General features: G+C 46.3%; 1 protein-coding gene across 1 annotated transcript in view; it reads left to right on the top strand.

The window, feature by feature from the left end:
• Positions 1-27,560, top strand: part of TRPM2 (transient receptor potential cation channel subfamily M member 2) — a 1,329,765-nt gene that overhangs the window by 341,943 nt on the left and 960,262 nt on the right. The window contains exon 6 of the mRNA XM_069733764.1: positions 614-780. Coding sequence (XP_069589865.1) covers positions 614-780 — 167 coding nt within the window. The remainder of the gene's footprint in view (positions 1-613; positions 781-27,560) is intronic.

Raw genomic sequence — 27,560 nt, 5'->3', positions numbered from 1 at the left:
TTAAACACCTGAAGGGTTAATAAACTTCTTGAATGTGGTTTTGAGCACCTTGAGGGGTGCAGTTTTTAGAATGGTGTCACACTTGGGCATTTTCTATCATATAGACCCCTCAAAATGACTTCAAATGAGACGTGGTCCCTAAAAAAAAATGGTGTTGTAAAAATGAGAAATTGCTGGTCAACTTTTAACCCTTATAACTCCCTAACAAAAAAAAAAATTGGTTCCAAAATTATGCTGATGTAAAGGAGACATGTGGGAAATGTTACTTATTAAGTATTTTGTGTGACATATCTCTGTGATTTAATTGCATAAAAATTCAAAGTTTGAAAATTGCGAAATTTTCAAAATTTTCGCCAAATTTCCGTTTTTTTCACAAATAAACGCAGGTACTATCAAAGAAATTTTACCACTATCATGAAGTACAATATGTCACGAGAAAACAATGTCAGAATCACCAGGATCCGTTGAAGCGTTTCGGAGTTATAACCTCATAAAGGGACAGTGGTCAGAATTGTAAAAATTGGCCTGGTCATTAACGTGCAAACCACCCTTGGGGGTAAAGGGGTTAAAAGTTATAATTAATTTATTTGTTGAACATTGTTTTTTTGCGCAGGTGCCTGGATTATAACTGGTGGTTCCCATGCTGGTGTAATGAAACAAGTTGGTGAAGCAGTTAGAGACTTTTGTATGGGAAGTACCAACAAAAGCAACAAAATTGTCACTATTGGGATAGCAACTTGGGGAATTATTCATAATCGGAACAGCCTGATTTCCACCACTGTAAGTATTTACTGTATTTTTCGCTTTATAAGACACTCCCGATTATAAGATGCACCCCATTTTGAGGAAAAAATAGGAAAACATTTTTTTTATAAAATGGTAGTGCTTCTTATAATTCATGAGTCTTATTGCTTACCGGGGGTGGTGGCTGCGGTGAAGCGGGGTCGCTGCTGGAGGAGGAAGGAGTGGAGTGATGTTTCAGTCTGCAAGTGGGGATGAAGGGGTGTCCGGCAGTGCTGCTGGTGTCTGGCGCTGCTGTCTGGTGCTCTGCGGGTGCCTCTGGTGGTCCTGCTACGGGTGTCCGGCAGTCCTACTGCGGGTGTCCGGAACTGCTGCCCGGTGCTCTGCTGGTGTCTCCGGTGCTGCGGGTGCCCAGACGGCGCTGCTTAGTGCCGCTGTGGCGATCTCCGGTGCTGCCGGGGCTCTCCTGACATTTTGTGATCGGCCAGAGCCCCGGCAGTCCCATGATTTCCTGTGCGGTGGACTCCGGTAAAATGGCCGCCGGGTGAGCGTCACATGCGCAGATTTCAGCTCTGAAATCTCATCTCCCGAGATTTCAGTACCAAGATCTCCATCTGCGCACGCGCCATCTCCCGGCTGCCATTTTCCCGGAAGGAATCCACCGCACTCGCACAGGAAAGCATGGAAGGAACGGCAGAGCCCCCCATGCAGCAAGGGACAGAGCACGGCGGCAGCACCAGGGACAGAGCACGGTGGCAAGCACCGGACACCAGCAGCAGCAGCACAGATAAGGTATATCCGCATTGTAAGACACACCTCCATTTTCCCCCCAAATATGAGGGAAAAAAGTGCGTCTTGCAAAGCGAAAAATACGGTACATGTTTAATAAAAAATGTCAGCAAGATTGTGCTGCCCTAACCAATCTGAAAAACATAGTATTAACACTGACATGGGGTGAGTGTTATGATAGGTCTACATGGTGACAGATTTTGCTTAACACTGAAAATTCCCAGTGGGTTGCAGTGCTCAGGTACATAGTTCATCTATCCTAGGTGATGGATATACAAGAGTCCTGTATATTGGGTTTAATTCTCAGTAAAAATATATCTTGAGCAACCTGTTGAAAGAGGTTATCTCAAGTTAGGAAGATATTGTTAAAGGGGATAACTTCCCAATCACTGGAACTCAACGGGGATTCCCACCAATCCCAAGAAACTGGGCTCTAAAGAGTCCTGTTGTGAATTCCGCTCTTGGGCTCCCTCCGGTGGTTGTAAGTGGCACTTTTGTGAGTTCTGCTCTTGGGCTCCCTCCTGTGGTTTCAAGTGGTATGGCTGCTCCTTGGAGTTAGCTGTCAGCAGCTGCTTTCACTGATCGTCTTTTCTGCTCCGCTATTTATGCCTGGCTCTTTCTTCAGCCAGTGCCACTTGTAAATGGTTCCTGGTTGGATTCACATCTCTTTGGATTTCCCTGTTATCCTGACCAGTTCAGCAAAGCTAAGTCTTGCTTGCTTTTTTCTGTTCACAGATTGTGGACTTATCCGTTCTGTGCTTTCTATGTTTGTCCAGCGTTATCAGTATGAATTAATTCTGTCTTGCTGGAAGCTCTGGGAAGCAGATTTACCCTCCACACCTTTAGTCAGGTGTGGAGATTTTTAGTAAACTCTGCGTGGATTTTTGTAGTGTTTTATACTGACCGCACAGTATTCCATCCTGTCCTATCTATCAAGCTAGACTGGCCTCCTGTGCTCATCCTGGTTTCATTCTGTGTATGTCTTTTCCCTCTCCACTCACAGTCATTATTTGTGGGGGGCTAATCTATCCTTTGGGGATTTTCTCTGAGGCAAGATAGTTTTCCTGCTTCTATCTTTAGGGGTAGTTAGCTCTTAGGCGGTGACGAGGTGCCTAAGGAGAGTTAGGAGCATCCCACAGCTACTTCTAGTGTTGTGTTGAGCTTAGGGACTGCGGTCAGTACAGTTACCACTTCCTTCAGAGCTCGCTCCATGTTGCTCCTAAACCATCGTATCATAATAGTACAAGTGGCCAAAAATAAATTAAATGCATCTTAAAAGAAGGAAAAGAAAGTTCTGAACCATTATTTTTTCTGTGCTCTGGTTTGTCTCTTTTTTCCTCTTGATATCTGGGTGGTTCAGGATATATGCTCTGGCATGGATGTTCAGGGTTTGTTTTCTCGTGTGGATCAACTTGCTGCAAGAGTACAGAGTATCCAAGATTATGTTGTCCTGACTCCGGCTTTAGAGCCTAGAATTCCTACTCCTGATTTGTTTTTTGGGGACAGATCCAAGTTTTTGAACTTTAAAAATAACTGCAAATTGTTTTTTGCTTTGAAACCCCGTTCTTCTGGTGATCCCATTCAGCAAGTAAAAATCATCATATCCTTGCTGCGTGGTGACCCTCAGGACTGAGCCTTTTCTCTTGAAACAGGGGATCCGGCATTATTGAATGTAGACGCATTTTTTCAAGTGCTCGGATTATTGTATGACGAACCTAATTCTGTGGATCATGCAGAAAAAACCCTGTTGGCCTTGTGTCAAGGTCAGGAGGCGGCAGAACTATACTGCCAGAAATTTAGAAAATGGTCTGTGCTCACTAAATGGAATGAGGAGGCTCTGGCTGCTATTTTCAGAAAAGGTCTTTCTGAATCCCTTAAAGATGCTATGGTGGGCTTTCCTACGCCTGCCGGTTTGAGCGAATCTATGTCTCTAGCCATTCAGATTGATCGGCGTCTGTGCGAGCGCAGAGCTGTGCACCATATGGCAGTGTCCTCTGAGCAGAGTCCTGAACCTATGCAATGTGATAGGATTTTGACTAGAACAGAACGGCAGGAATTCAGACGTCAGAATAGGCTGTGCTTTTACTGTGGTGATTCTGCTCATGTTATCTCTGATTGCCGTAAGTGTACTAAGAGAGTCGCTAGGTCTGTTACCATTAGTACTATACAGCCTAAATTTCTCTTATCTGTGACCCTGATTTGCTCATTGTCGTCCTTTTCTGTCATGGCATTTGTGGATTCAGGCGCTGCCCTGAACTTAATGGACTTGGAATTCGCCAGGCGCTGTGGTTTTTCCTTACAGCCTTTGCAGAGCCCTCTTCCTTTGAGGGGTATTAATGCTACACCCTTGGCCAAGGATAAACCTCAGTACTGGACGCAGATGACTATGTACATGGCTCCAGCACATCAGGAAGATTGCCGTTTTCTGGTGTTGCATAACCTGCATGATGTTGTTGTACTGGGTTTTCCATGGTTACAGGAACATAATCCGGTGCTGGATTGGAAAACTATGTCTGTGACTAGTTGGGGTTGTCAAGGGGTACATAGTGACGTTCCTTTGATGTCAATTTCCTCTTCCCCCTCTTCTGAGGACCCTGAGTTTTTGTCGGATTTCCAGGATGTATTTGATGAGCCCAAGTCCAGTTCCCTTCCACCGCACAGGGACTGTGATTGTGCTATTAACTTGATTCCTGGTTGCAAGTTCCCTAAGGGCCGACTTTTCAATCTGTCTGTGCCAGAGCATGCCGCCATGCGGAGTTATGTTAAGGAATCTTTGGAGAAGGGGCATATTCGGCCGTCTTCGTCATCATTGGGAGCGGGTTTCTTTTTTGTTGCTAAGAAGGATGGCTCCTTGAGACCCTGTATTGATTATCGTCTTCTTAATAAGATCACGGTCAAATTCCAATACCCCTTGCCTTTGCTTACTGACTTGTTTGCTCAGATTAAGGGGTCTAGTTGGTTTACTAAGATTGACCTCCGAGGGGCAAATAATCTTGTTCGTATTAAACAGGGTGACGAATGGAAAACTGCATTTAATACGCCCGAAGGCCATTTTGAATACCTTGTGATGCCATTTGGGCTCTCTAATGCTCCATCTGTGTTCCAGTCTTTCATGCATAATATTTTCCGCAATTATCTTGATAAATTCATTGTCATATATTTGGATGATATTTTGATTTTTTCCGATGATTGGGAGTCTCATGTGAAGCAGGTCAGGATGGTGTTCCAGATCCTTCGTGATAATGCTTTGTTTGTGAAGGGGTCTAAGTGCCTATTCGGAGATCAGAAGGTCTCTTTTTTGGGTTTTATTTTTTCTCCCTCGTCTATAGAAATGGATCCTGTTAAGGTCCAAGCTATTCATGACTGGATTCAACCCACATCTGTGAAGGCCCTTCAAAAATTTTTGGGCTTTGCTAATTTCTATCGCCATTTCATTGCCAACTTTTCCAGTGTGGTTAAGCCCCTTACTGATTTGACGAAGAGAGGCGCTGATGTGATGAATTGGTCCTCTGCGGCTGTTGAGGCCTTTCAGGAGCTTAAACGCCGATTTACTTCTGCCCCTGTGTTGCGTCAGCCGGATGTTTCTCTTCCTTTTCAGGTTGAGGTCGACGCTTCTGAGATTGGGGCAAGGGCCGTTTTGTCTCAGAGGGAGTCTGATGGTTCTTTGATGAAACCGTGTGCTTTTTTATCCAGAAAGTTTTCGCCTGTGGAACGCAATTATGATGTCGGCAATCGGGAGTTGTTGGCTATGAAGTGGGCGTTTGAGGAGAGGCGACATTGGCTTGAGGGAGCTAATCACCGCGTTGTGGTCCTGACCGATCATAAGAATCTGATTTACCTCGAGTCGGCCAAGCGGCTGAACCCTAGACAGGCTCGATGGTCCCTGTTTTTCTCCCGTTTTGATTTTGTGGTCTCGTATCTTCCGGGTTCTAAGAATGTTAAGGCTGATGCCCTCTCTAGGTGTTTTTCGCCTGATTCTCCTGGAGTCCATGAGCCGGTTGGCATTCTTAAGGAAGGGGTGATTCTTTCTGCCATCTCCCCTGATTTGCGGCGGGTACTTCAGGAATTTCAAGCTGATAGGCCTGACCGCTGTCCTGTGGGGAAGCTGTTTGTTCCTGATAGATGGACAAGTAAGGTGATTTCTGAGGTTCATTGTTCAGTGTTGGCTGGTCATCCTGGGATTTTTGGTACCAGAGATTTGGTTGCTAGGTCCTTTTGGTGGCCTTCCTTGTCGCGCAATGTCCGTGCCTTTGTGCAGTCCTGTGGGACTTGTGCCCGAGCCAAGCCTTGCTGTTCCCGCGCTAGTGGGATGCTTTTGCCTTTGCCGGTCCCTGAGAGGCCCTGGACGCATATTTCCATGGATTTTATTTCGGATCTTCCTGTTTACCAGAAGATGTCTGTTATCTGGGTTGTTTGTGACCGGTTCTCTAAAATGGTCCATCTGGTACCTTTGCCTAAGTTGCCTTCCTCCTCAGATCTGGTTCCATTTTTTTTCAGCATGTGGTTCGTTTGCATGGCATTCCGGAGAATATTGTGTCTGACAGAGGTTCTCAGTTTGTCTCTAGATTTTGGCAGGCCTTTTGTGCTAGAATGGGCATTGATTTGTCTTTTTATTCGGTGTTTCATCCTCAGACTAATGGCCAAACTGAGCGAACTAATCAGACCTTGGAGACCTATTTGAGATGCTTTGTGTCTGCTGATCACGATGATTGGGTGTCTTTCTTGCCGTTGGCCGAGTTTGCCCTTAATAATCGGGCTAGTTCGGCTATTTTGGTTCCACCTTTCTTTTGTAATTTTGGTTTTCATCCTCGCTTTTCTTCTGGGCAGGTTGAGCCTTCTGATTGTCCTGCTGTTGATTCTGTGGTGGACAGGCTGCAGCAGATTTGGACTCATGTGGTGGACAATTTGACGTTGTCTCAGGAAAGGGCTCAATGTTTTGCTAACCGCCATCGGTGTGTTGGTCCCCGGCTTCGTGTGGGGGATTTGGTTTGGTTGTCTTCTCGTCATGTTCCTATGAAGGTTTCGTCCCCTAAGTTTAAGCCTCGGTTTATTGGTCCTTATAAAATTTCTGAAATTATTAATCCGGTGTCTTTTCGTTTGGCTCTTCCAGCCTCTGTTGCCATTCATAATGTTTTCCATAGATCTTTGTTGCGGAGATATGTGGTGCCCGTTGTTCCCTCAGTTGACCCTCCTGCCCCGGTGTTGGTGGAGGGAGAGTTGGAATATGAGGTTGAGAAGATTTTGGATTCTCGTTTTTCGAGGTGGAGGCTTCAGTATCTTGTCAAGTGGAAGGGTTATGGCCAGGAGGAAAATTCTTGGGTTGTTGCCTCCGATGTCCATGCCACCGATTTGGTTCGTGCTTTTCACTTGGCTCGTCCTCATCGGCCTGGGGGCTCTGGTGAGGGTTCGGTGACCCCTCCTAAAGGGGGGGGGGTTCTGTTGTGAATTCCGCTCTTGGGCTCCTTCCGGTGGTTGTAAGTGGCACTTTTTTGAGTTCTGCTCTTGGGCTCCCTCCTGTGGTTTCAAGTGGTATGGCTGCTCCTTGGAGTTAGCTGTCAGCAGCTGCTTTCACTGATCGTCTTTTCTGCTCCGCTATTTATGCCTGGCTCTTTCTTCAGCCAGTGCCACTTGTAAATGGTTCCTGGTTGGATTCACATCTCTTTGGATTTCCCTGTTATCCTGACCAGTTCAGCAAAGCTAAGTCTTGCTTGCTTTTTTCTGTTCACAGATTGTGGACTTATCCGTTCTGTGCTTTCTATGTTTGTACAGCGTTATCAGTATGAATTAATCTGTCTTGCTGGAAGCTCTGGGAAGCAGATTTACCCTCCACACCTTTAGTCAGGTGTGGAGATTTTTAGTAAACTCTGCGTGGATTTTTGTAGTGTTTTATACTGACCGCACAGTATTCCATCCTGTCCTATCTATCTAGCTAGACTGGCCTCTTGTGCTCATCCTGGTTTCATTCTGTGTATGTCTTTTCCCTCTCCACTCAGTCATTATTTGTGGGGGGCTAATCTATCCTTTGGGGATTTTCTCTGAGGCAAGATAGTTTTCCTGCTTCTATCTTTAGGGGTAGTTAGCTCTTAGGCGGTGACGAGGTGCCTAGGGAGAGTTAGGAGCATCCCACGGCTACTTCTAGTGTTGTTTTGAGCTTAGGGACTGCGGTCAGTACAGTTACCACTTCCTTCAGAGCTCGCTCCATGTTGCTCCTAAACCACCGTATCATAACAGAGTCCCTTGACAGTGGAGCAGTGGTCGATCAAGTGCGCTGCAGCTCCAATTACATGTGGCTCTTCATACAACCCCTTTAACTGAGTGGTGAGGGCAGAGGCGTAGCTTAGGTTTTAGTTCAGGAGGGAGCGAAACTTATGAGTTGGCCCTTAAGCAGGTAAATCTGATTATAACTGAGAGATGCACCTTAATTGTGGAGGTTAACCTCAGCAGATGACAGCGCTGTTACTGAATATAATCTCTATATGAAGAACAATATTGATATTACCGCCATATGATCAGTGGTTATTGCCAAACCTACAGCACATATGAGAGATTGCAGCACAGTTAGGCTGGTTTCATACTTGCGTTTTGATCTGCAGCGTTTTTACCGCATATAAACGCATGCGTTATTTTTCTATGTTTAACATTTAAAATGCATGCGTTTTTTGTACGCGTTTGGCCGTGTTTAATGACGCATGCGTTTTTTTGCTGCATGCGTCCTGTCACAGAAATGCAACATGTAGTAATTTTCAGAGGCTTTTTTTGGCGCATGGAAACGCATGCGTTCGTTTGCGTTTGATTTGCGTCAAAAAATACATTGGTGTCTATGGAAACACATGCGTTTTTACGCACATGCGTTTGGTTGCGTTTTTGAACGCATGCGTTTCAATTAAGATAACCATGTCTAGACACTAATAAGCCACCCCCTACCATCAAGGTGATAAAAGGGAGGTTGGGGACAGTTTCAGGACACCAGACTCTCAAGAAGACAAGACACTGTCAGGCCGCATTTTGGAGGACAAGACCCAGATCAATGTGAGTATATCCTAGCCAATGCCTTTATTTTCTATTTTTTGGCTCTACATGTCCTAATTTCTTCCATTTCTTTCTTTCTACATGCATCAGAATGTCTTCTGCGGAGTCTTCATCTGATGAGGAATATCCGCCACGTCAGTTGGAAGTGGAGCATGTCAGTGAGGTGAGTATTTGCCTCTTCAGCTTGGTAAGTATTCACTGTCACATCGACACATGTGACAATTTGATTTTTCCTCTTTTTAGAGCACTTCTACTGAGGCACAGATCGGGCAGGAGCAGCGGAGTCAAGCTCCGGTGGGAAGACGGCAGCGGGTACATATACAAGGCTGACTGTCCTCATTGTAATATTCTTGAATCTTCCTTTCTTTACACTCATATTTCTTTATTTTTTTCTTCTGGAATCCTTTTGTATGTTGACTTTCGTATTCATGCCATTTCTCATCATCTGTTCTCTTTCTTTTCCTTATGTAATTGAGCAAACTTTAATGACTTTCTTTAATTTTTAGGTTTCACAACGGGACGATGACTTGATTGACAACGACCTCCTAATAACACTGGTCCAGGAGCGAGTTCCGTTGTGGGACAGCCGGGATCCACTGCATTCGATGAACAGCACGCTCCGCCGTTTATGGAATGAGGTGGCCCAAGCGTTGTGGGATGGCTGGGACAACGCCCCACCACGGGTCCGTAGTGCATTTGGTAAGTATTGCACTGCAGTGTGAAGCAACAGAGACCTTGGCTGTGCTCTCTTGACTGTGTGTGATGAAAGAAACTCTCCGGAGTTTCTCTCATCACACACAGTTGTCTTTGCACAGCAAAAAGTCCATTTCCTGACCATAATGTGTTTTTTTTTTAACAGTGGACAAAGTAAAAACACGTTGGCGTTCAATGAAGGACCGCTTCAACAAGGACGTGCGCCAAGAGAGTCGTACTGCCAGTGGTTCAAGAGCAAGGATCAGACTGTACAAGTATCATCGCGTGCTGTCATTTTTAAGACTGGTCCTTGTCCAGAGAACGTAAGTGTTTGTCACATGCTTTCGGTTGTATTGTATTGACATAATCTGTATTTTAAAATTCCACAGGATTTAGCGTCTGGTTATTTTTTGGTATTAATTTTCTGTTTCCTTTTTTCACAGCACACACAGCACGACTGTCGGCGCAGGTTCTGGAGCGGTCCTTCATCCGGCAGCCACGGACCCATCCCAGCCATCCAGCAGCGCAGCAGCAGGTGGGCCTTCCACACTAACTGGAGACCAGGGAGCTGGCCCATCAGGTCTTCCCCTTTCGCAGTCCTCTTCCACTGCACCATTTTTTTGGGCTCATCCCATCAGCGACTGAGGGCTTCGGACAGGTCACTCATGCATGAGTTTTTGCACTTGAGCTCGGTTTTACATGAAGCAATCAAGGCTTTAGGTGACCGAATGGATGTTTCTCATAACCTCTTGAATGCCCGTATCCAGGAGGTCACCAAAAGCCTTGATCAAGTGAAAGCCGACTTCCAGAGGCCAGCTCATCATTTTTTTAACCAAATTGAGCAGGGCATGTCGGAACACCTTACCCCTGATCTCCAGCTCAGTGTGATGCAGGCCTGCAATGCTGCTTTTGTGCAGGCTATGCAGCAGAGTCGGTATTTACAGCAGACAGTGGCGGCATATCCAACTGTGCCATCACTGTCTTGATTAACCTCCATGCCGACCTCTGCTGCATACCGCTGCACGGCCACCTCAATTCCTTCCACAGGCGGACTCCACTACAGCGCCAACACCATGACGAGTGCAGTTGGACATCACACCCCCACCATCGTGACAACCGCTGCTCCGGCTTGGACCTCCTCCCCTGACACCACGATGCAGCAGGACCCTGGCGTGGCTTTTTGGACCGGCCCCACCACGATGCCGCAGGACCCTGCCATGGCTTTCAGGACCGCCCCCACCACGATGCAGCAGGACCCTGGCGTGGCTTTTCGGACCGGCCCCACCACGATGCCGCAGGACCATGCCATGGCTTTCAGGACAAACCCCACCACGATGCAGCAGGACCCTGGCGTGGCTTTTCGGACAGGCCCCACCGCGATGCAGCAGGACCCTGGCAGGGATTTATGTACCCCCCCACCACGACGCAGCAGGACCCTGGCATGGCTCGACAAGCGCTATGGACTGTGAGACAGTGCAGCCGGACCCTGACGGGTCACCCGCCACCACGCTACAGCATATGAGCCCACCAAGACGTCCCCCTACCAGGCAAAACCCCAAAAAACTCAGAAAAAAAAAACTCTTAGCATTCCTCCCCCTTCACCTACCAATGTGTCTGTAATATCAGTTTTGTCTCCCCCTTCCAGTGCGTCTCAAGCCTCTCATGTGTCAAGCCCCATCCCCGAACTTCCAGACCCTTCTAGTTCCGCTTACATCACTATACCCCAAGCCCACGCAGTAAAAAATAAATTTTTTCAACACACACCGTGCGCCAAGAAACGTCGCCACACACTTACTTTTTGGGCCACATCATATCTCCAGTGGTTAAAATTACAAGACTGCAGCTATATGTGTCTTTAGTATACAGATATGAGGTGGGCCAAAAAATATAACATGTATCTCCATATTCTCTTTTTGTCTATGCCTAGTGTGCCAGTATGAAGAGAAAATGGTGGAAATACAGTGCAGTCCTCTACTGAACAGGTGAGGTGTCAAAAAACTCATTAGTTATGACACCTGACTGTTGAGTAGATAACTGACTTGTGCATAATCTATTACACACAAATTGAGGTGACAATGGTTGTCACACGCTACATATCTATGCTCACCTGCCCATGTGTCAGAAATAGTGAATTCACGAGCCTGTATATGTTAATCATGAATGCATTATTTCTGACACCTGACTTGATGAGTATAGATAGCGTGACAGTGATTGTCTCTTCAGTTTGTGTCCAATGGATACATGAGAAGACAATCATGACGCAATGACGTCAAACAAGCTTACCAATAAAGCAACATGGCTGCTATTATTAGCAGTACGTGGCCAGTGTGTTATAACAGTATTTGTAAACCAAAACAACGAGTGGAACAATTATAGGTAAATTATGATAACATAATAACTAGCACCTCTGCTTGTATCGCCCACTCCTGGTTTTGGATTACAAAAAATGATATTAAATACCGATCAAATACTGCCAGGTTTTGTACAACCTTGGTTTAGAGAGGAAAAAGATAGGAGACACGGTCAACACAACCAACACTAAAGTTTATTAATGTGAAATATTATTTTCATTGTAGAAAATTACTGGTACAGATAAAGAAACAACAGGACATTTACACAACATTGTCCTGCCATGACACCCGTCCAATATCTGAATCAAAAAAGGCAGCAAATTGGTCCCACATGAGACCAACGGCTGCAGTTGACCGCAGCGGGTGATGCTGGAAATCAGGCAGTGGGTGTGCAACTGGTTCATCCAGTTCAATGTTGGGTCGCTCCTTAGTCATTATGTAATTGTGGAGAACCACACAGGCTTTGACCACCTCGTCAACTGTTTCCACTTTTAGATTTATGGCTGATGCAAGAATGCGCCATTTAGCGACCAGAATGCCAAAGGTACACTCTACTGTTCTTCGGGCCCTGGTCAGTCTGTAGTTGAAGATCCTTCTAGTGGGGTCCAAGTCCCGACTGGAATAGGGCTTCAGTAGATTTTCACACATCGCGAAAAGTCGGGGATCGACCGAAACACGAAACCCAATGCAAGTCAATGGGGGAGCATAGTCGGCAGTGAGTGGAGGCCAGGAAAACATGTACAGTGCCCATTTTAATGGCAAAAAACATACATTCTTGTTCCTGAAGCTTGTCAATCTAAATTTACCTTATAAGAATAGTAAGGCATTGGAAATTGGGGGTCATTTGGCTAAAGTTGTGGGGAGTAGGGCTGGTTCAAGTATTTAGTGGGCCCAGGAAATCTGGACCACGTCACGGCAGTGGAGCAGGGAGAGGTAAGTATTTCAACTTTGCAAGTGCTGTGATCCTGAGCAAGCAGGGGGGGCCCACTCATTGGCATTGGCACTGGCACAGGGCCCCTCAAAGTAAGGCGGTGTGTTTGCACGGCGGGGGCGCCTCCCACCGGCAGCGACACTTTTGCGTACTATGAGGGGCCCTGTGCCAGTGACGTCGCCAACGAGTATTCCTCCCCCACCTGATGAAGGAACCTGCACTTTCATCTGCACCTTCCTCTTTGTCCCCGTGTAAGGTGGTATGGTATGCGGGAAGGGGAACCTGACTTTCAGCAGGGTCACAATCTTGCTGTGTAGCGTGCACGGGGAATGTTGTGTTATGGGTCAATGTACCAGCAGACTCATCTATCACTGGCTGGGCAATGGGCGGGATGAGGAGGAAACACAGATATAGGCCCAAAGAATAAAGTGGGCTAAATGCAGTTCAAAATTGGTAACAGGACTAACCAGGGGGCATTGCTTTGTTCAGTGGAGGACAACTGTAATGAGAGGCTGACACAGAGAGTAGCCCTAAATCAGTAAGTAGTCTAAATGCAGTTCAAAATTGGCAACAGTAGTAAACAGGCGGCACAGCTTTGTTCAGTGGAGGAGAACAGACACCGATAGTAGGCCCCAACCCAACTAGTAGGCCAAATGCAGTCTAACATTAACAACAACTTAACGAGAGCCTGAAATTGGAAGTTCAGGACAGGAAACCAGGAGAACAGCAAGGAGCGGCAGACACTCTTAGTAGGCCCCAACCCAACTAGTAGGCCAAATGCAGTTGTTCCATTTAACAACTATTTAACAAGAGCCTGAAGATAGAAGCTCAGGAAAGGCAACCAGGAGAACACCTTGGAGCGGCAGACACTGTTAGTAGGCCCCAACCAAACTAGTAGGCCCACTGCAGTTTTAAAATTCCGATAGGCTGAAAACCTGATAATTGCAGGTCATTTTTTTAAAGAGGACAGCTGTATTGAGTGGCGCAGCCAGACACTACAGTAGGCCTTACACCACAAAGTTGGCTCGACGCAGGTTTAAAAAAGGTTACATGGGTACACGGTCTGCATTGGTGTGCTCAGTGGAGGACAATTGGAAGGAGGGACCGCAGAAAGACTTAGTAGGCCTAAAATAACAAAATAGGCTCTATGCAGCTTCGATTATGTGGCAACCTGGAGAACACCTTGGAGTGGCAGACACCGTCTCCACAACCCAGACCCAACTTGTAGGCCTAATGCAGTGTTGTTTCAACAACTACTTAACGAGAGTTAGAAGATAGAAGCTATGGAGAGGCAACCTGGAGAACACCTTCGAGCGGCAGACACAGTCTCTACGACCCAGACCCAACTTGTAGGCCTAATGCAGTGTTGTTTCAACAACTACTTAACGAGAGCTGTAAGATAGAAGCTATGGAGAGGCAACCTGGAGAACACCTTGGAGCGGCAGACACCGTCTCTACAACCCAGACCCAACTTGTAGGCCTAATGCAGTGTTGTTTCAACAACTACTTAATGAGAGCTAGAAGATAGAAGCTATGGAGAGGCAACCTGGAGAACACTTTGGAGCGGAAGACTCAGTTTGTAGACCACGAAGAAACTTGTGGCCCCAATGCAGTTTATAATTCTGAGAAGCTGAAAATCCGCCTTTTTTTTATTTTTTTTAGAGGAGGACAGCTGTATTAAGTGGCGCAGACAGACACTGCTAGTAGACCTTACACCACAAAGTAGGCTCACTGCAGGATGACAAAAAGTTACATGGGTACACGGTCGGCATTGGTGTGCTCAGTAGTGTTGAGCATTCCGATACCGCAAGTATCGGGTATCGGCCGATACTTGCGGTATCGGAATTCCGATACCGAGATCCGATACTTTTGTGATATCGGGTATCGGTATCGGATCAATAGGGATGTGTAAAATAAAGAATTAAAATAAAAAATATTGATATGCTCACCTCTCCGGCGGCCCCTGGACATCACGCTGCTAACCGGGAGGCTTCTCTGTTTATAATGCGCGCCTTTAGGACCTGCGAATGACATCCCGGCTTCTGATTGGTCGCGTGCCGCCCATGTGACCAGCACGCGACTAATCAGAAGCCGTGACGTCATTCGCAGGTCCTCAATTCCTAGAATTAGGAGTTTATTGAATGAGAATGACGTCGCGGCTTCTGATTGGTCGCGTGCCGCCCATGTGACCGGCATGCGACCAATCAGAAGCCGCGACGTCATTCTCATTCACAAAAACTCCTAATTCTAGGAATTAAGGACCTGCGAATGACATCGCGGCTTCTGATTGGTCGCGTGCCGGTCACATGGGCGGCACACGACCAATCAGAAGCCGGGACGTCATTCGCAGGTCCTAAAGGCGCGCATTTTAAACAAAGAAGCCTCCCGGTTACCAGCGTGATGTCCAGGGGCCGCCGGAGAGGTGAGCATATCAATATTTTTTATTTTAATTCTTTATTTTACACATCCCTATGGATCCCAGGGCCTGAAGGAGAGTTTCCTCTCCTTCAGACCCTGGGAACCATGAGAATACCTTCCGGTACTTGATGTCCCATTGACTTATATTGGTATCAGATATCGGTATCGGCGATATCCGATATTTTTCGGGTATCGGCCGATACTATCCGATACCGATACTTTCAAGTATCGGACGGTATCGCTCAAAACTAGTGCTCAGCGGAGGGCAAATGGAAGGAGGGACCGCAGACATTTAGTAGGCCTAAAATAAAAAAAAATTAGGCTCAAAGCAGTTAGAATTATCTTGCAGAGGTACACAGGCAGCATTGGTGTGGTCAGCAGTGGACAAATGGAAGGAAGGACCGCAGACAATTAGTAGGCCTAAAATAAAAAAATTAGGCTCAAAGCAGTTTGAATTATCTTGCAGAGGTACACACTCAGCATTGGTGTGGTCAGCGGTGGACAATTGGAAGGAGGGACCGCAGACACTTAGTAGGCGTAAAATTAAAAAAATTAGGCTCAAAGCAGTTTCAATTATCTTGCAGAGGTACACAGGCAGCATTGGTGTGGTCAGCGGAGGACGATTGGAAGGAGTGTCTGACACAGTTAGTACTCCCCAAAAATAAATAGATGTTAATGTCTCGCAAAACAACAAAACCAAAAAACAAAAGGGTGGTATACTTAGGTACGGGGTGGGCTCCTCTGTTGAGTTTCAAACATAGTAATTTGGCACTAAGTATTTACTGGTGTCAATATAGGACACTGACCCTGACTATTTTAACTAGCATCATACATGTCAACAAATTGGTATTGTCAGTGCCAGGCATTGAAGGATGTCAGCGCATAGACTAAACATTGGTGGAGCTGTGAGAGATAATTTTGCAAGTGGTAGAGCACTGTTTGAGCTGGGAAGGGGGGGAACTCTCTTGTGGCCGGCGGTACAGACCCAGGGCCCCTCATGTTACAACAGTGTGTCTGACGTTGGGTGCGCACCACCACCGCCAGAGACACTTTATTGTACTATGAGGGACCCAGTTGCAGTGCCGTCGACCAAAAGCGGGCACACCCACCTCTTCAGACAAATAGCACTCTCACGGGTGCTTGCGCCAAGTGGCGCGACCACGGCCCCGTGGGGGGAGTTAGCACATTTAGGGAGGTGTCAACATGTTGTATGCTGGACAAACAGCTGCTGCAAATTCAGAGATAGGAACAGTCATTAAGACGAGTCCACAAGCAAGACCTTTTTATAGGAAAGCTAGGTGTCAGCCGGGAAAGGTGGGGCAAAATAATTCGAAATCCATGAGTGGTTCATTTTAATGAAGGTTAGATCATCAATATTTTGGGTAGCCAGACGAGTCCTTTTTTCGGTCAATATTGAACCAGCAGCACTGAATACTCTTTCTGATAGCACACTAGCTGCTGGGCAAGCAAGCTCCTGCAATGCATATTCTGCCAATTCAGGCCAGGTGTCTATTTTGGATGCCCAGTAATCAAATGGGAATGACGGTTGAGTGAGAACATCGATAAGGGATGAAAAATAGTTAGTAACCATGCTGGACAAATGTTGTCTCCTGTCACTCTGAATTGATACTGCAGTACCTGTCCTGTCTGCATTCATTGCGAAATCACTCCACAACCTGGTCAGAAAACCCCTCTGCCAACGCCACTTCTGATTTGTGCAACCATCACCGGCGCTGTGTGCTGGGAATGCCTGAATCAAACGGTCTACAAGAGTTGCTTGTTTGGTTGCTAATATTTGTTCGAGGTTCTCATGTGGCATGATATTTTGCAATTTGCCTTTATAGCGAGGATCAAGGAGGCAGGCCAACTAGTAATCGTCATCGCTCATCATTTTAATAATGCGTGGGTCCCTTTTGAGGATACGTAAGGCATAATCCGCCATGTGGGCCAAAGTTCCAGTTGTCAAATCTGCGGTTGTGCTGGGTTGAGGGTCAGTTTCAGGCAAATCTACGTCACTTGTCTTCCTAAAAAAAACAGAACCCGGCCTTGCAACGCCACCAGTTGCTATTGGCCCCAGAGAAGCTTCCTCATTCAAAAAATACTCATCCCCATCATCCCCCTCGTCCTCCTCCTCTTCGCCCGCTACCTCGTCCTGTGACTGCCCTGACCAGACAATGGCTGACTGTCATCAAGGCTTCCCTCTTCCTCAGCTGCAGACACCTGCTCCTTTATGTGCGTCAAACTTTGCATCAGCAGACGCATTAGGGGGATGCTCATGCTTATTATGGCGTTGTCTGCACTAACCAGCCGTGTGCATTCCTCAAAACACTGAAGGACTTGACACAGGTCTTGTATCTTGTACCTTCGACCACTGCACACCTGACAACTCCATGTCTGCCATCCAACTGCCTGCCCGTGTATGTGTATCCTCACACAAATACATAACAGCACGCCTCTGTTCGCACAGTCTCTGAAGCATGTGCAGTGTGGAGTTCCACCTTGTTGCAACGTCGATGATTAGGCGATGCTGGGGAAGGTTCAAAGACCGCTGATGGTTCTGCATACGGCTGGAGTGCACAGGCGAATGGCGGATATGCGAGCAAAGTCTGCGCATTTGGAGGAGCAGGTTGGGTAACCCCGGATAACTTTTCAGGAAGCACTGCACCACCAGGTTTAAGGTGTGAGCCAGGCAAGGAATGTATTTCAGTTGTGAAAGGGCTATGGCAGCCATAAAATTCCTTCCGTTATCACTCACTACCTTGCCTGCCTCAAGATCTACAGTGCCCAGCCATGAGTGAGTTTCTTTCTGCAAGAACTCGGACAGAATTTCCGCGGTGTCTGTTGTCGCCCAAACACTTCATTGCCAATACAGCCTGCTGACGCTTGCCACTAGGTGTCCCATAATGGCACACCTTGTGTGCAACAGTGGCAGCTGCGATGGAGTGCTCGTGCGACTGCGGTCTGTGGACGAGCTCTCGCTTCTGCAGGAGGACGAGGAGGAGGAGGGGGGGTGAACGCCTACAGCCAACTGTTTCCTAGACCGTGGGCTAGGCAGAACTGTCCCAATATTGCTATCCCCTGTGGACCCTGCATCCACCACATTAACCCAGTGAGCCGTGATGGACACGTAACATCCCTGGCCATGCCTACTGGTCCATGCATCTGTTGTCAGGTGCACCTTTGTACTCACAGATTGCCTGAGTGCATGGACGATGCGGTCTTTTACATGCTGGTGGAGGGCTGGGATGGCTTTTCTCGAAAAAAAGTGTCGACTGGGTAGCTCGTAGCGTGGTTCAGCGTAGTCCATCAGGGCTTTGAAAGCTTCGCTTTCAACTAACCGGTAGGTAGGGCATCATCTCAAATGAGATTAGTCTAGCAATATGGGCGTTCAAACCCTGTGTACGCGGATGTGAGGATGAGTACTTCCTTTTCCTAATGAGAGTCTCATGTAGGGTGAGCTGGACTGGAGAGCTGCAGATCGTGGAACTAGCGGGGGTGCCGGTGGACATGGCAGACTGAGAGAGGGTTGGAGATGGTATTCTTGCTGGTGCCCTACATGCAGTGTTTCCTACTACGAAACTGGTGATTCCCTGACAGCTTTGGCCTGGCGACGAAATCTGCACATTTGCTGCAGGTGGTGTGGGAAATGGTGGGCTTACAGTGAGGGAAGGGATGTAGCGTTGCTGACTAGCTTCATTGGCCGAGGGTGCTACAACCTTAAGGGACGTTTGGTACTGAGTCCAGGCTTGCAAATGCATGGTGGTTAAATGTCTACGCATGCAACTTGTATTTAGACTTTTAAGATTCTGACCTCTGCTTAAGGTAGTTGAACATTTTTGACAGATGACTTTGCGCTGATCATTTGGATGTTGTTTAAAAAAATGCCAGACTGCACTCTTTCTACTATCGGATACCTTTTCAGGCATTGCAGACTGAGCTTCTTTAAACGTATGTCCACGCTGTCCTACAACTGGTTTTGCAACGCGTTTTTGGCCAGATACGGGCGTGGCAGAGGGAACCTGTTGCGATGTTGATGCCTTCTGCGGTTCCTCCTCCTCCGCTTCAGAGCTACTGCCGCCTGCACCCTGTTCCCCCAATGGCTGCCAATCGGGGTCAACAGCTGGGTCATCTATGACCTCCTCTTCTATCTTGTGTGCAACTTCGTCTGTGTCACCGTGTAAGCCGGTGGTATCGCGTTCGTGACGGGGCACCATAGTCTCATCAGGGTCTGCTTCTGGATCAGTACACCACGAGGGCAATGTTGTGGTCTGAGTCAAAGGAACAGCATAGTAATCTGGCTGTGGCTGTGCATCTGTGCACTCCATGTCCGATTCAACTTGTAATGGGCATGGCCTGTTAACTGTTTCACTTTCTAACCCAGGAACGGTATGTGTAAAGAGCTCCATGGAGTAACCCGTTGTGTCGCCTGACGCATCCTTCTCTGTTGTTCTTGGTGAAGAAGACAAGGAAGCGACTTGTCCCTGACCGTGAACATCCACTACCGACGCGCTGCTTTTACATTTAGCAGTTTCAGAAGAGGAGACGAAAGAGCTAAAGGCTGAGTCAGCAAGTAAAGCCAAAACGTGTTCTTGCTGCTCCGGCTTTAAAAGGGGTTTTCCTACTCCCAGAAAAGGGAGCGTTCGAGGCCTTGTGAAGCCAGACGATGAACCTGGCTCAACAACTCGAGACTTAGGTGCTATATTGCTTTTCCCACGACCACCTGATGCTCCACCACCACTACCATCATTACCAGCTGGCAATGACCGCCCACGGCCACGACCTCTTCCACCAGACTTCCTCATTGTTTGAAAAACGTGAGCAAACTAACTATTTGTTACTGTAAAACCAGTTACAAGGGGAACTCAAACTTCTGTTGGATTTATATATCCCTTTATAGGTGGGTCAGACTGCAGGGAAAATCAGGCCCAATGTATAACAGTACACAGCTTCAGTGGCAGACAGATATGCCACTAACAGGACTGACACAGATGCAGACACTAACAACTCAAATCTCCCCTTTTATTTTTTCTGGGAGAATATTGAAGAAATGTGGCCCACTCTCATACAGTATATGTTCTGTGGCACAGAATTTGAGACAGGTGGCGCACACACAGGAGTGGCACTGAAGCAAAAATGCCAATCTTAATCTCCCACAAATTTTTTTTTCAGGGAGAATTGAAAACAAATCTGACCCAGTATTACACACTGGCTTGAATGTGGCACACAATTTGAGACAGGTGGCACACACTGGAGTGGCACTGAAGCAGAAATGCCAATCTTAATCTCCCACAATTTTTTTTTTCAGGGAGAATTTAAAAGAAATCTGACCCAGTATTACACTCCAGGTTTAATGTGGCACACAATTTGAGACAGGTGGCACACACAGGAGTGGCACTGAAGCGGAAATGCCAATCTTAATCTCCCACAATTTTTTTTTTCAGGGAGAAATTAAAAGAAATTTAACCCAGTATTACACATTAGGTTTAATGTGGCACACAATTTGAGACAGGTGGCACACACTGGAGTGGCACTGAAGCTGAAATGCCAATCTTAATCTCCCACAATTTTTTTTTTCAGGGAGAATTTAAAAGAAATCTGACCCAGTATTACACACTAGGTTTAATGTGGCACACAATTTGAGACAGGTGGCACACACTGGAGTGGCACTGAAGCAGAAATACCAACCGTAATCTCCCACAATTTTTTTTTCAGGGAGAATTTAAATGAAATCTGACCCAGTATTACACACTGGGTTTAATGTGGCACACAATTTGAGACAGGTGGCACACATAGGAGTGGCACTGAAGCTGAAATGCCAATCTTAATCTCCCACAATTTTTTTTTCAGGGAGAATTTAAAAGAAATCTAACCCAGTATTACACACTAGGTTTAATGTGGCACACAATTTGAGACAGGTGGCACACACAGGAGTGGCACTGAAGCTGAAATGCCAATCTTAATCTCCCACAATTTTTTTTTTCAGGGAGAATTTAAAAGAAATCTGACCCAGTATTACACACTGGGTTTAATGTGGCACACAATCTGAGACAGGTGGCACACACAGGAGTGGCACTGAAGCAGAAATGCCAATCTTAATCTCCCACAATTTTTTTTTTCAGGGAGAATTTAAAAGAAATCTGACCCAGTATTACACACTAGGTTTAATGTGGCACACAATTTGAGACAGGTGGCACACACAGGAGTGGCACTGAAGCAGAAATCCAATCTTAATCTCCCACTATTTTTATTTACGGGAGAATTGGCAAGAAATCAGGCCCACTGTTAGACTATGTGTTTTCTGTGCCAGAAAATGAGACACAGATGCCACACACAGGACTGCCACTGATACAGATTTGCCAATTTTAATCTGCACCCTTTTTTTTTCTTCAGGGAGACTAGTGAATAAATCTGGCCCACTGTATTAGAGTCTATTTTCTGTGGCAGAAAGTGGCTTGAAGAGATATAAGGAAAAAAAAAAGGGCTGTACTACAATTACTATCTCCCTGCAGTAATCTCAGCAATGTATGGCAGCCAGCAATAACAAGGAGTAAACTGCTGCACAAAAAAAGTCAACAGTGTGGACAAACAAACAAGAAAGCTGTGCAGAAAGGAAGGAACAACAGGATTTGTGCTTTGAAAAAATCAGTTGGTTTGCACAGCGGTGTACAAACAGCAATGCAGCTATCAGGGAGCCTTCTAGGGCAGCCCAATGAGCTACAGCGCTGAGGGAAAAAAAAGTTGCCTCCACTGTCCCTGCAAACAAAAGGTGGTGTTGGACAGTGGAAATCGCTACAGCACAAGCGGTTTGGGGGTTAATGGACCTTGCCTAACGCTATCCCTGCTTCTGATAAAGCGGCAGCAACCTCTCCCTATGCTCAGATCAGCAGCAGTAAGATGGCGGTCAGCGGGAACGCCCCTTTATAGCCCCTGTGACGCCGCAGAAAGCAAGCCAATCACTGCAATGCCTTTCTCTAAGATGGTGGGGACTGAGACCTATGTCATCACGCTGCCCACACTCTGCGTCCACCTTCATTGGCTGAGAAATGGCGCTTTTTGCATCATTGAAACACGACTTTGGCGCGAAAGTCGCGTACTGCATGGCCGACCCCACACAGGGATCGGGTCGGGTTTCATGAAACCCGACTTTGCCAAAAGTCGGCGACTTATGAAAATGACCGACCCGTTTCGCTCAACCCTACTATCCATTATTAATCCATTTGCATTAAATGGTTAAAAAAAACACACACACATTATTAAAAAGTATTTTAATGAAATAAAAACACAGGTTGTTTTAATATTTTATTGTACGCTCAATCCACCTGAAGACCCTCGCTCTGTAACAAATAAAAAATAATAAACCAACAATATACATACCTTCCGTAGATCTGTAACGTCCCACGTTGTAAATCCATCTGAAGGGGTTAAAATATTTTACAGCCAGGAGCTCTGCTAATGCAGCTGTGCTCGTGGCTGTAAACCCCAGCGAATGAAGGTAATGTAGGTCAATGACCTGTAGTTACCTTCATTCGCGGTGATGCGCCCCCTGCTGGATGTCCTCATATGACCTCGAGCCTGGGAACTTTTTCCACGCTCCAGGGACATCCAGCAGGGGGCGCATCACCGCGAATGAAGGTAACTACAGGTCATTGACCTACATTACCTTCATTCGCTGGGGTTTACAGCCACGAGCACAGCTGCATTAGCAGAGCTCCTGGCTGTTAAATATTTTAACCCCTTCAGATGGATTTACAACGTGGGACGTTACAGATCTACGGAAGGTATGTATATTGTTGGTTTATTATTTTTTATTTGTTACAGAACGAGGGTCTTCAGGTGGATTACCTGTATAATAAAATATTAAAACAAATGGTGTGTTTATTTCATTAAAATACTTTTTAATAATGTGTGTGTTTTTTTTAACTCTTTCATACAATTGGATTAATAATGGATAGGTGTCATAATTGACGCCTCTCCATTAGGGTTGAGCGACTTTTACTTTTATAGGATCGGGTCGGGTTTCACGAAACCTGACTTTCTCAAAAGTCAGGTCAAGTGAAATCGGCCGATCCTATAGAAAAGTCGGGGTCGGGGTCGGCCGAAACACGAAACCCAATGCAGTGCATTGGGTTTCTAATGGTTCCCAGGATCTGAAGGAGAGTTTCCTCTCCTTCAGGCCCTGGGATCCATATTTAAGTGTAAAATAAAGAATTAAAATAAAAAATATTGCTATACTTACCCTCTGACGCGCCCTGGTACTAACCGGCAGCCTTCCTTCCTTAGAATCAGCGCGTGAAAGACCTTAGATGACGTCGCGGCTTGTGATTGGTCGCGCGACCACCCATGTGACCGCTCACGCGACCAATCACAAGCTGCGACGTGGATTCCGATACCGATTTCCGATATTTCAAACATATCGGAACTCGGTATCGGAATTCCGATACCAGATTCAGAAGATCGCCGACCTCATGGCCGACCCCACACAGGGGTCGGATCGGGTTTCATGAAACCCGACTTTGCCAAAAGTCGGCGACTTCTGAAAATGGCCGACCCGTTTCGCTCAACCCTACTCTCCATTATTAATCTGGCTTAATGTCACCTTACAATAGCAAGGTGGCATTAACCCTTCATTACCCCATATTCCCACCGCTACACGGGAATGGGAAGAGAGTGGCCAAGTGCCAGAATAGGCGCATCTTCCAGATGTGCCTTTTCTGGGGTGGCTGGGGGCAGATGTTTTTAGCCAGGGGGGGGGGGGGGGCAATAACCGTGGACCCTCTCCAGGCTATTGATATCTACCCTCAGTCACTGGCTTTACTACTCTGGCGGAGAAAATTGCGCAGGAGCCCACGCCAATTTTTTTCGCGATTTAACCCTTAAATTTAAGAGCTACAGCGCCGAAATTTTGCATATACACACTGCTAACATTAGTAGTGTGGAATATGAAAAAAAAGGGGGATATGACCTGGTTTACTGTATGTAAACCATGTCTCACATCATGTCGGGTTTTGGCAGGAGAAATGAAAAGCCGGTAATTGAATTACCGGCTTTTCTGCTATATCGGCCTGAAGTAAATATAAAAAAATAAAAAAAACCCATAGACTTGCATTGGGTTTCGAGTTTGGGCCGATCCCCGACCCCGACTTTTCAATTGGATCGGCCGATTTCACTCGACCAGACTTTTGAGAAAGTCGGGTTTCGTGAAACCCGACTCGACCTGAAAAAAGGAAAAGTCGCTCAACCCTACCTACGTTGTCTCCTTCTCCATCTTTCGCGATTTTGGTCTTGCTCCCAAGCAAAAGCACAGGCAAGAAACAGCTTGAAGCTGAAATCCAGGTTGAATTAAAAGCTCTCCATGCGATGATCCATCATGACACGGGATACAGTAGCAAGCTGTTATAATTTCAGTAGCCCTAGGGTCTATATATAGAGATCCCATCATATACACCCTCTCTAGTCCCATTGGTGGTGTCTGGTTATCTTGATTTTTCTCTTGTGAAATTTCTCTTCTTGTGCACCAAAAACGCAAACGCAGGAAAAAACGCATGTAAACGCGTACAACCGCTGTGTTTTTTTGCTGCATGCGTTAACGCGTTTTTTCCTGCACTTGCAGATGCGTTTATAACGCTGCAGATCAAAACGCAAGTGTGAAACCAGCCTTACAGATAATGACTTACCGCTGACGTTCTTTACGATGGAATTGATCACTTTTCACATCTTTTCCATCTGGCCCAGACCAACATGACAACTTCTTCCAGCCAGGACTCGGCTGCAGAGATTACAACAAAGACACATTTATCTTCTCATATTTTCAGTACTGTCACTAATGGGACTATTCCCAACCTGGACAAACTCCTCATCCTGCTGATACCCCAATACTGAGTCGCTGCTGCCGTATGTGTCCCTATTACTGCACCTACAGTGTGGTTCTGTGTGCCCTCTAAATTCTAAAGCAACCCTCTAGAATATAGTAATGCTGGGTTCAAGTGCCCTAGAAAACAGTGCTCACATTTTGTCCCCTAGAAAGTAATAATGCCCTGTGTGCCCTTTTGACAGTCACAATAACCTGAGTTCCCCTATAACAATAAGTGCCCACTTAACATTTAATAATGTCCCAAGTCACCCCCTGTACAGTTCCCCTATACACAGAATGATGCTCTCTTATACACAGGCTAATGCTCCCTCACTGTGTATATACTGACCCCTTAGTATCCTCCAAACTGTTTGATAGCTCCAATACTATTGTCTCCACACTGTATGAGGCCTCCCAGATAGCCTCCATATAGTATAATGCACCAGAATGTCCTCAATACAGTCCTCAATATAGTATAATTCACTCCCCATAGGCCTCCATATAGAAAAATACACCCCCATAGGCAGATTTTGTAGTAATAATATACCCTAAATAGGCGACTCTATAGTATAATGTACCCTCCATATTCAGACTCTATAGTATAATGCACTTCTCATAGGCATACTCTATATAGTATAATGCACCCCCCACAGACAGACTCTGTAGTATAATGCACCCCACCATAGGGAGACTCTATATAGTACAATGCACTTCCCATAGGCAGACTCTATAGTATAATGCAGCCCCTAATAATATGCACCCCCATAGACAGACTCTATAGTATAATGCAGCCCCTGATATAATGCACCCCCATCGGCAGACTCTATAGCAGGGGTGGGGAACCTCAAGCCTCAGGGCCATTTACGGCCCTCGATGACCTTTTATCTGGCCCCCGAGCAGATTTTCAGGGACTGTATTCTTGGGCAAGGAGCTGTATTTTGATTGCCACAAGCTCATTAATTTCTTCTTGCTCTGTTAGCACACACACACACACGCAGTGTTCACTACTGAACATTGAAGGGCATGCACTGAAATATTTACGTTCTGAAACCAGTGCCAGAGTCAGGATGTACTTTGTGGGCGGAGTTTGTACGGCCCCGAAGGATGGTATAAATATCCAAATGGCCCTTGGCAGAAAAAAGATTCCCAACCCCTGCTCTATATTATAATTCACCTCATACTGTATATAATAAATATAATACCTTTCTTCCTCCTCGTTCCTCCGCTGCTCTGAGCGCCCGCATATCTCCGGACCGTAGGCGCTGAGTAGTGATGTCATCCAGCTCACTGTCAGTGTCTGTGTCAGTGATGTCAGATGCTGAGAGGGGGATGATGGGAGAGGGAGCGTAATGCTCCTTCTCTCATCAATGTTGCGATGACAGGCAGGGGATCTGTTATGATCTGGTGGTTTAGGAGCAAAATGGGACAAGCTCTGAAGCAGGTGGTATCTGTACTGACCGCAAACCCTGAACCTAGCAGCGCAACTAGAAATAGCCGTGGGGGGTACCTGACACTCCCAAGACCCCACGGCACAGCCTAAGATTTAACTTCCCCTAAAGATGGAAACCAGAAACCTATCTTGCCTCAGAGAAAATCCCCAAAGGAAAGATAGCCCCCCACAAATATTGACGGTGAGAGGAGGGGAAAATAACATACGCATCACATGAGACTCCCAATCCTCGGAAAAAATCTAAATATCATCCAAATATACAACCATGAATTTATCAAGATAATTGCGGAAAATATCATGCATGAAAGATTGAAACACAGATGGAGCATTAGAGAGCCCGAATGGCATCACAAGGTATTCAAAACGGCTTTCGGGCGTATTAAATGCAGTTTTCCATTCGTCACCCTGTTTAATACGAACAAGATTATATGCCCCTCGAAGGTCAATCTTAGTAAACCAACTAGCCCCCTTAATCCGAGCAAACAAATCAGAAAGCAAAGGCAAGGGGTATTGGAATTTGACCGTGATCTTATTAAGAAGACGATAATCTATACAGGGTCTCAAGGAGCCATCCTTCTTAGCAACAAAAAAGAAACCCGCTCCCAATGGTGACGAAGAGGGCCGAATATGCCCCTTCTCCAAAGACTCCTTAACATATCTCCGCATGGCGGCATGCTCTGGCACAGACAGATTGAAAAGTCGGCCCTTAGGGAACTTGCAGCCAGGAATCAAGTTAATAGCACAATCACAGTCCCTGTGCGGTGGAAGGGAACTGGACTTGGGCTCATCAAATACATCCTGGAAATCCGACAAAAACTCAGGGACCCCAGAAGAGGGGGAAGAGGAAATTGACATCAAAGGAATGTCACTATGTACCCCTTGACAACCCCAACTAGTCACAGACATAGTTTTCCAATCCAGCACCGGATTATGTTCCTGTAACCATGGAAAACCCAGTACAACAACATCATGCAGATTATGCAACACCAAAAAACGGCAATCTTCCTGATGTGCTAGAGCCATGTACATAGTCATCTGCATCCAGTACTGAGGTTTATCCTTGGCCAATGGTGTAGCATCAATACCCCTCAAAGGAATAGGGCTCTGCAAAGGCTGCAAGGAAAAACCACAGCGCCTGGCGAATTCTAAGTCCATTAAGTTCAGGGCAGCGCCTGAATCCACAAATGCCATGACAGAAAAGGACGACAATAAGCAAATCAGGGTCACAGATAAGAGAAATTTAGGCTGTATAGTACTAATGGTAACAGACCTAGCAACTCTCTTAGTACGCTTAGGGCAATCAGAAAT

The sequence above is a fragment of the Ranitomeya imitator genome, chromosome 7, assembly GCF_032444005.1.
Source record: "Ranitomeya imitator isolate aRanImi1 chromosome 7, aRanImi1.pri, whole genome shotgun sequence".
Lineage (NCBI taxonomy): Eukaryota > Metazoa > Chordata > Amphibia > Anura > Dendrobatidae > Ranitomeya > Ranitomeya imitator.
Note: the sequence above shows the minus strand (reverse complement) of the source record. Positions and strands in the feature narration are given on the sequence as shown.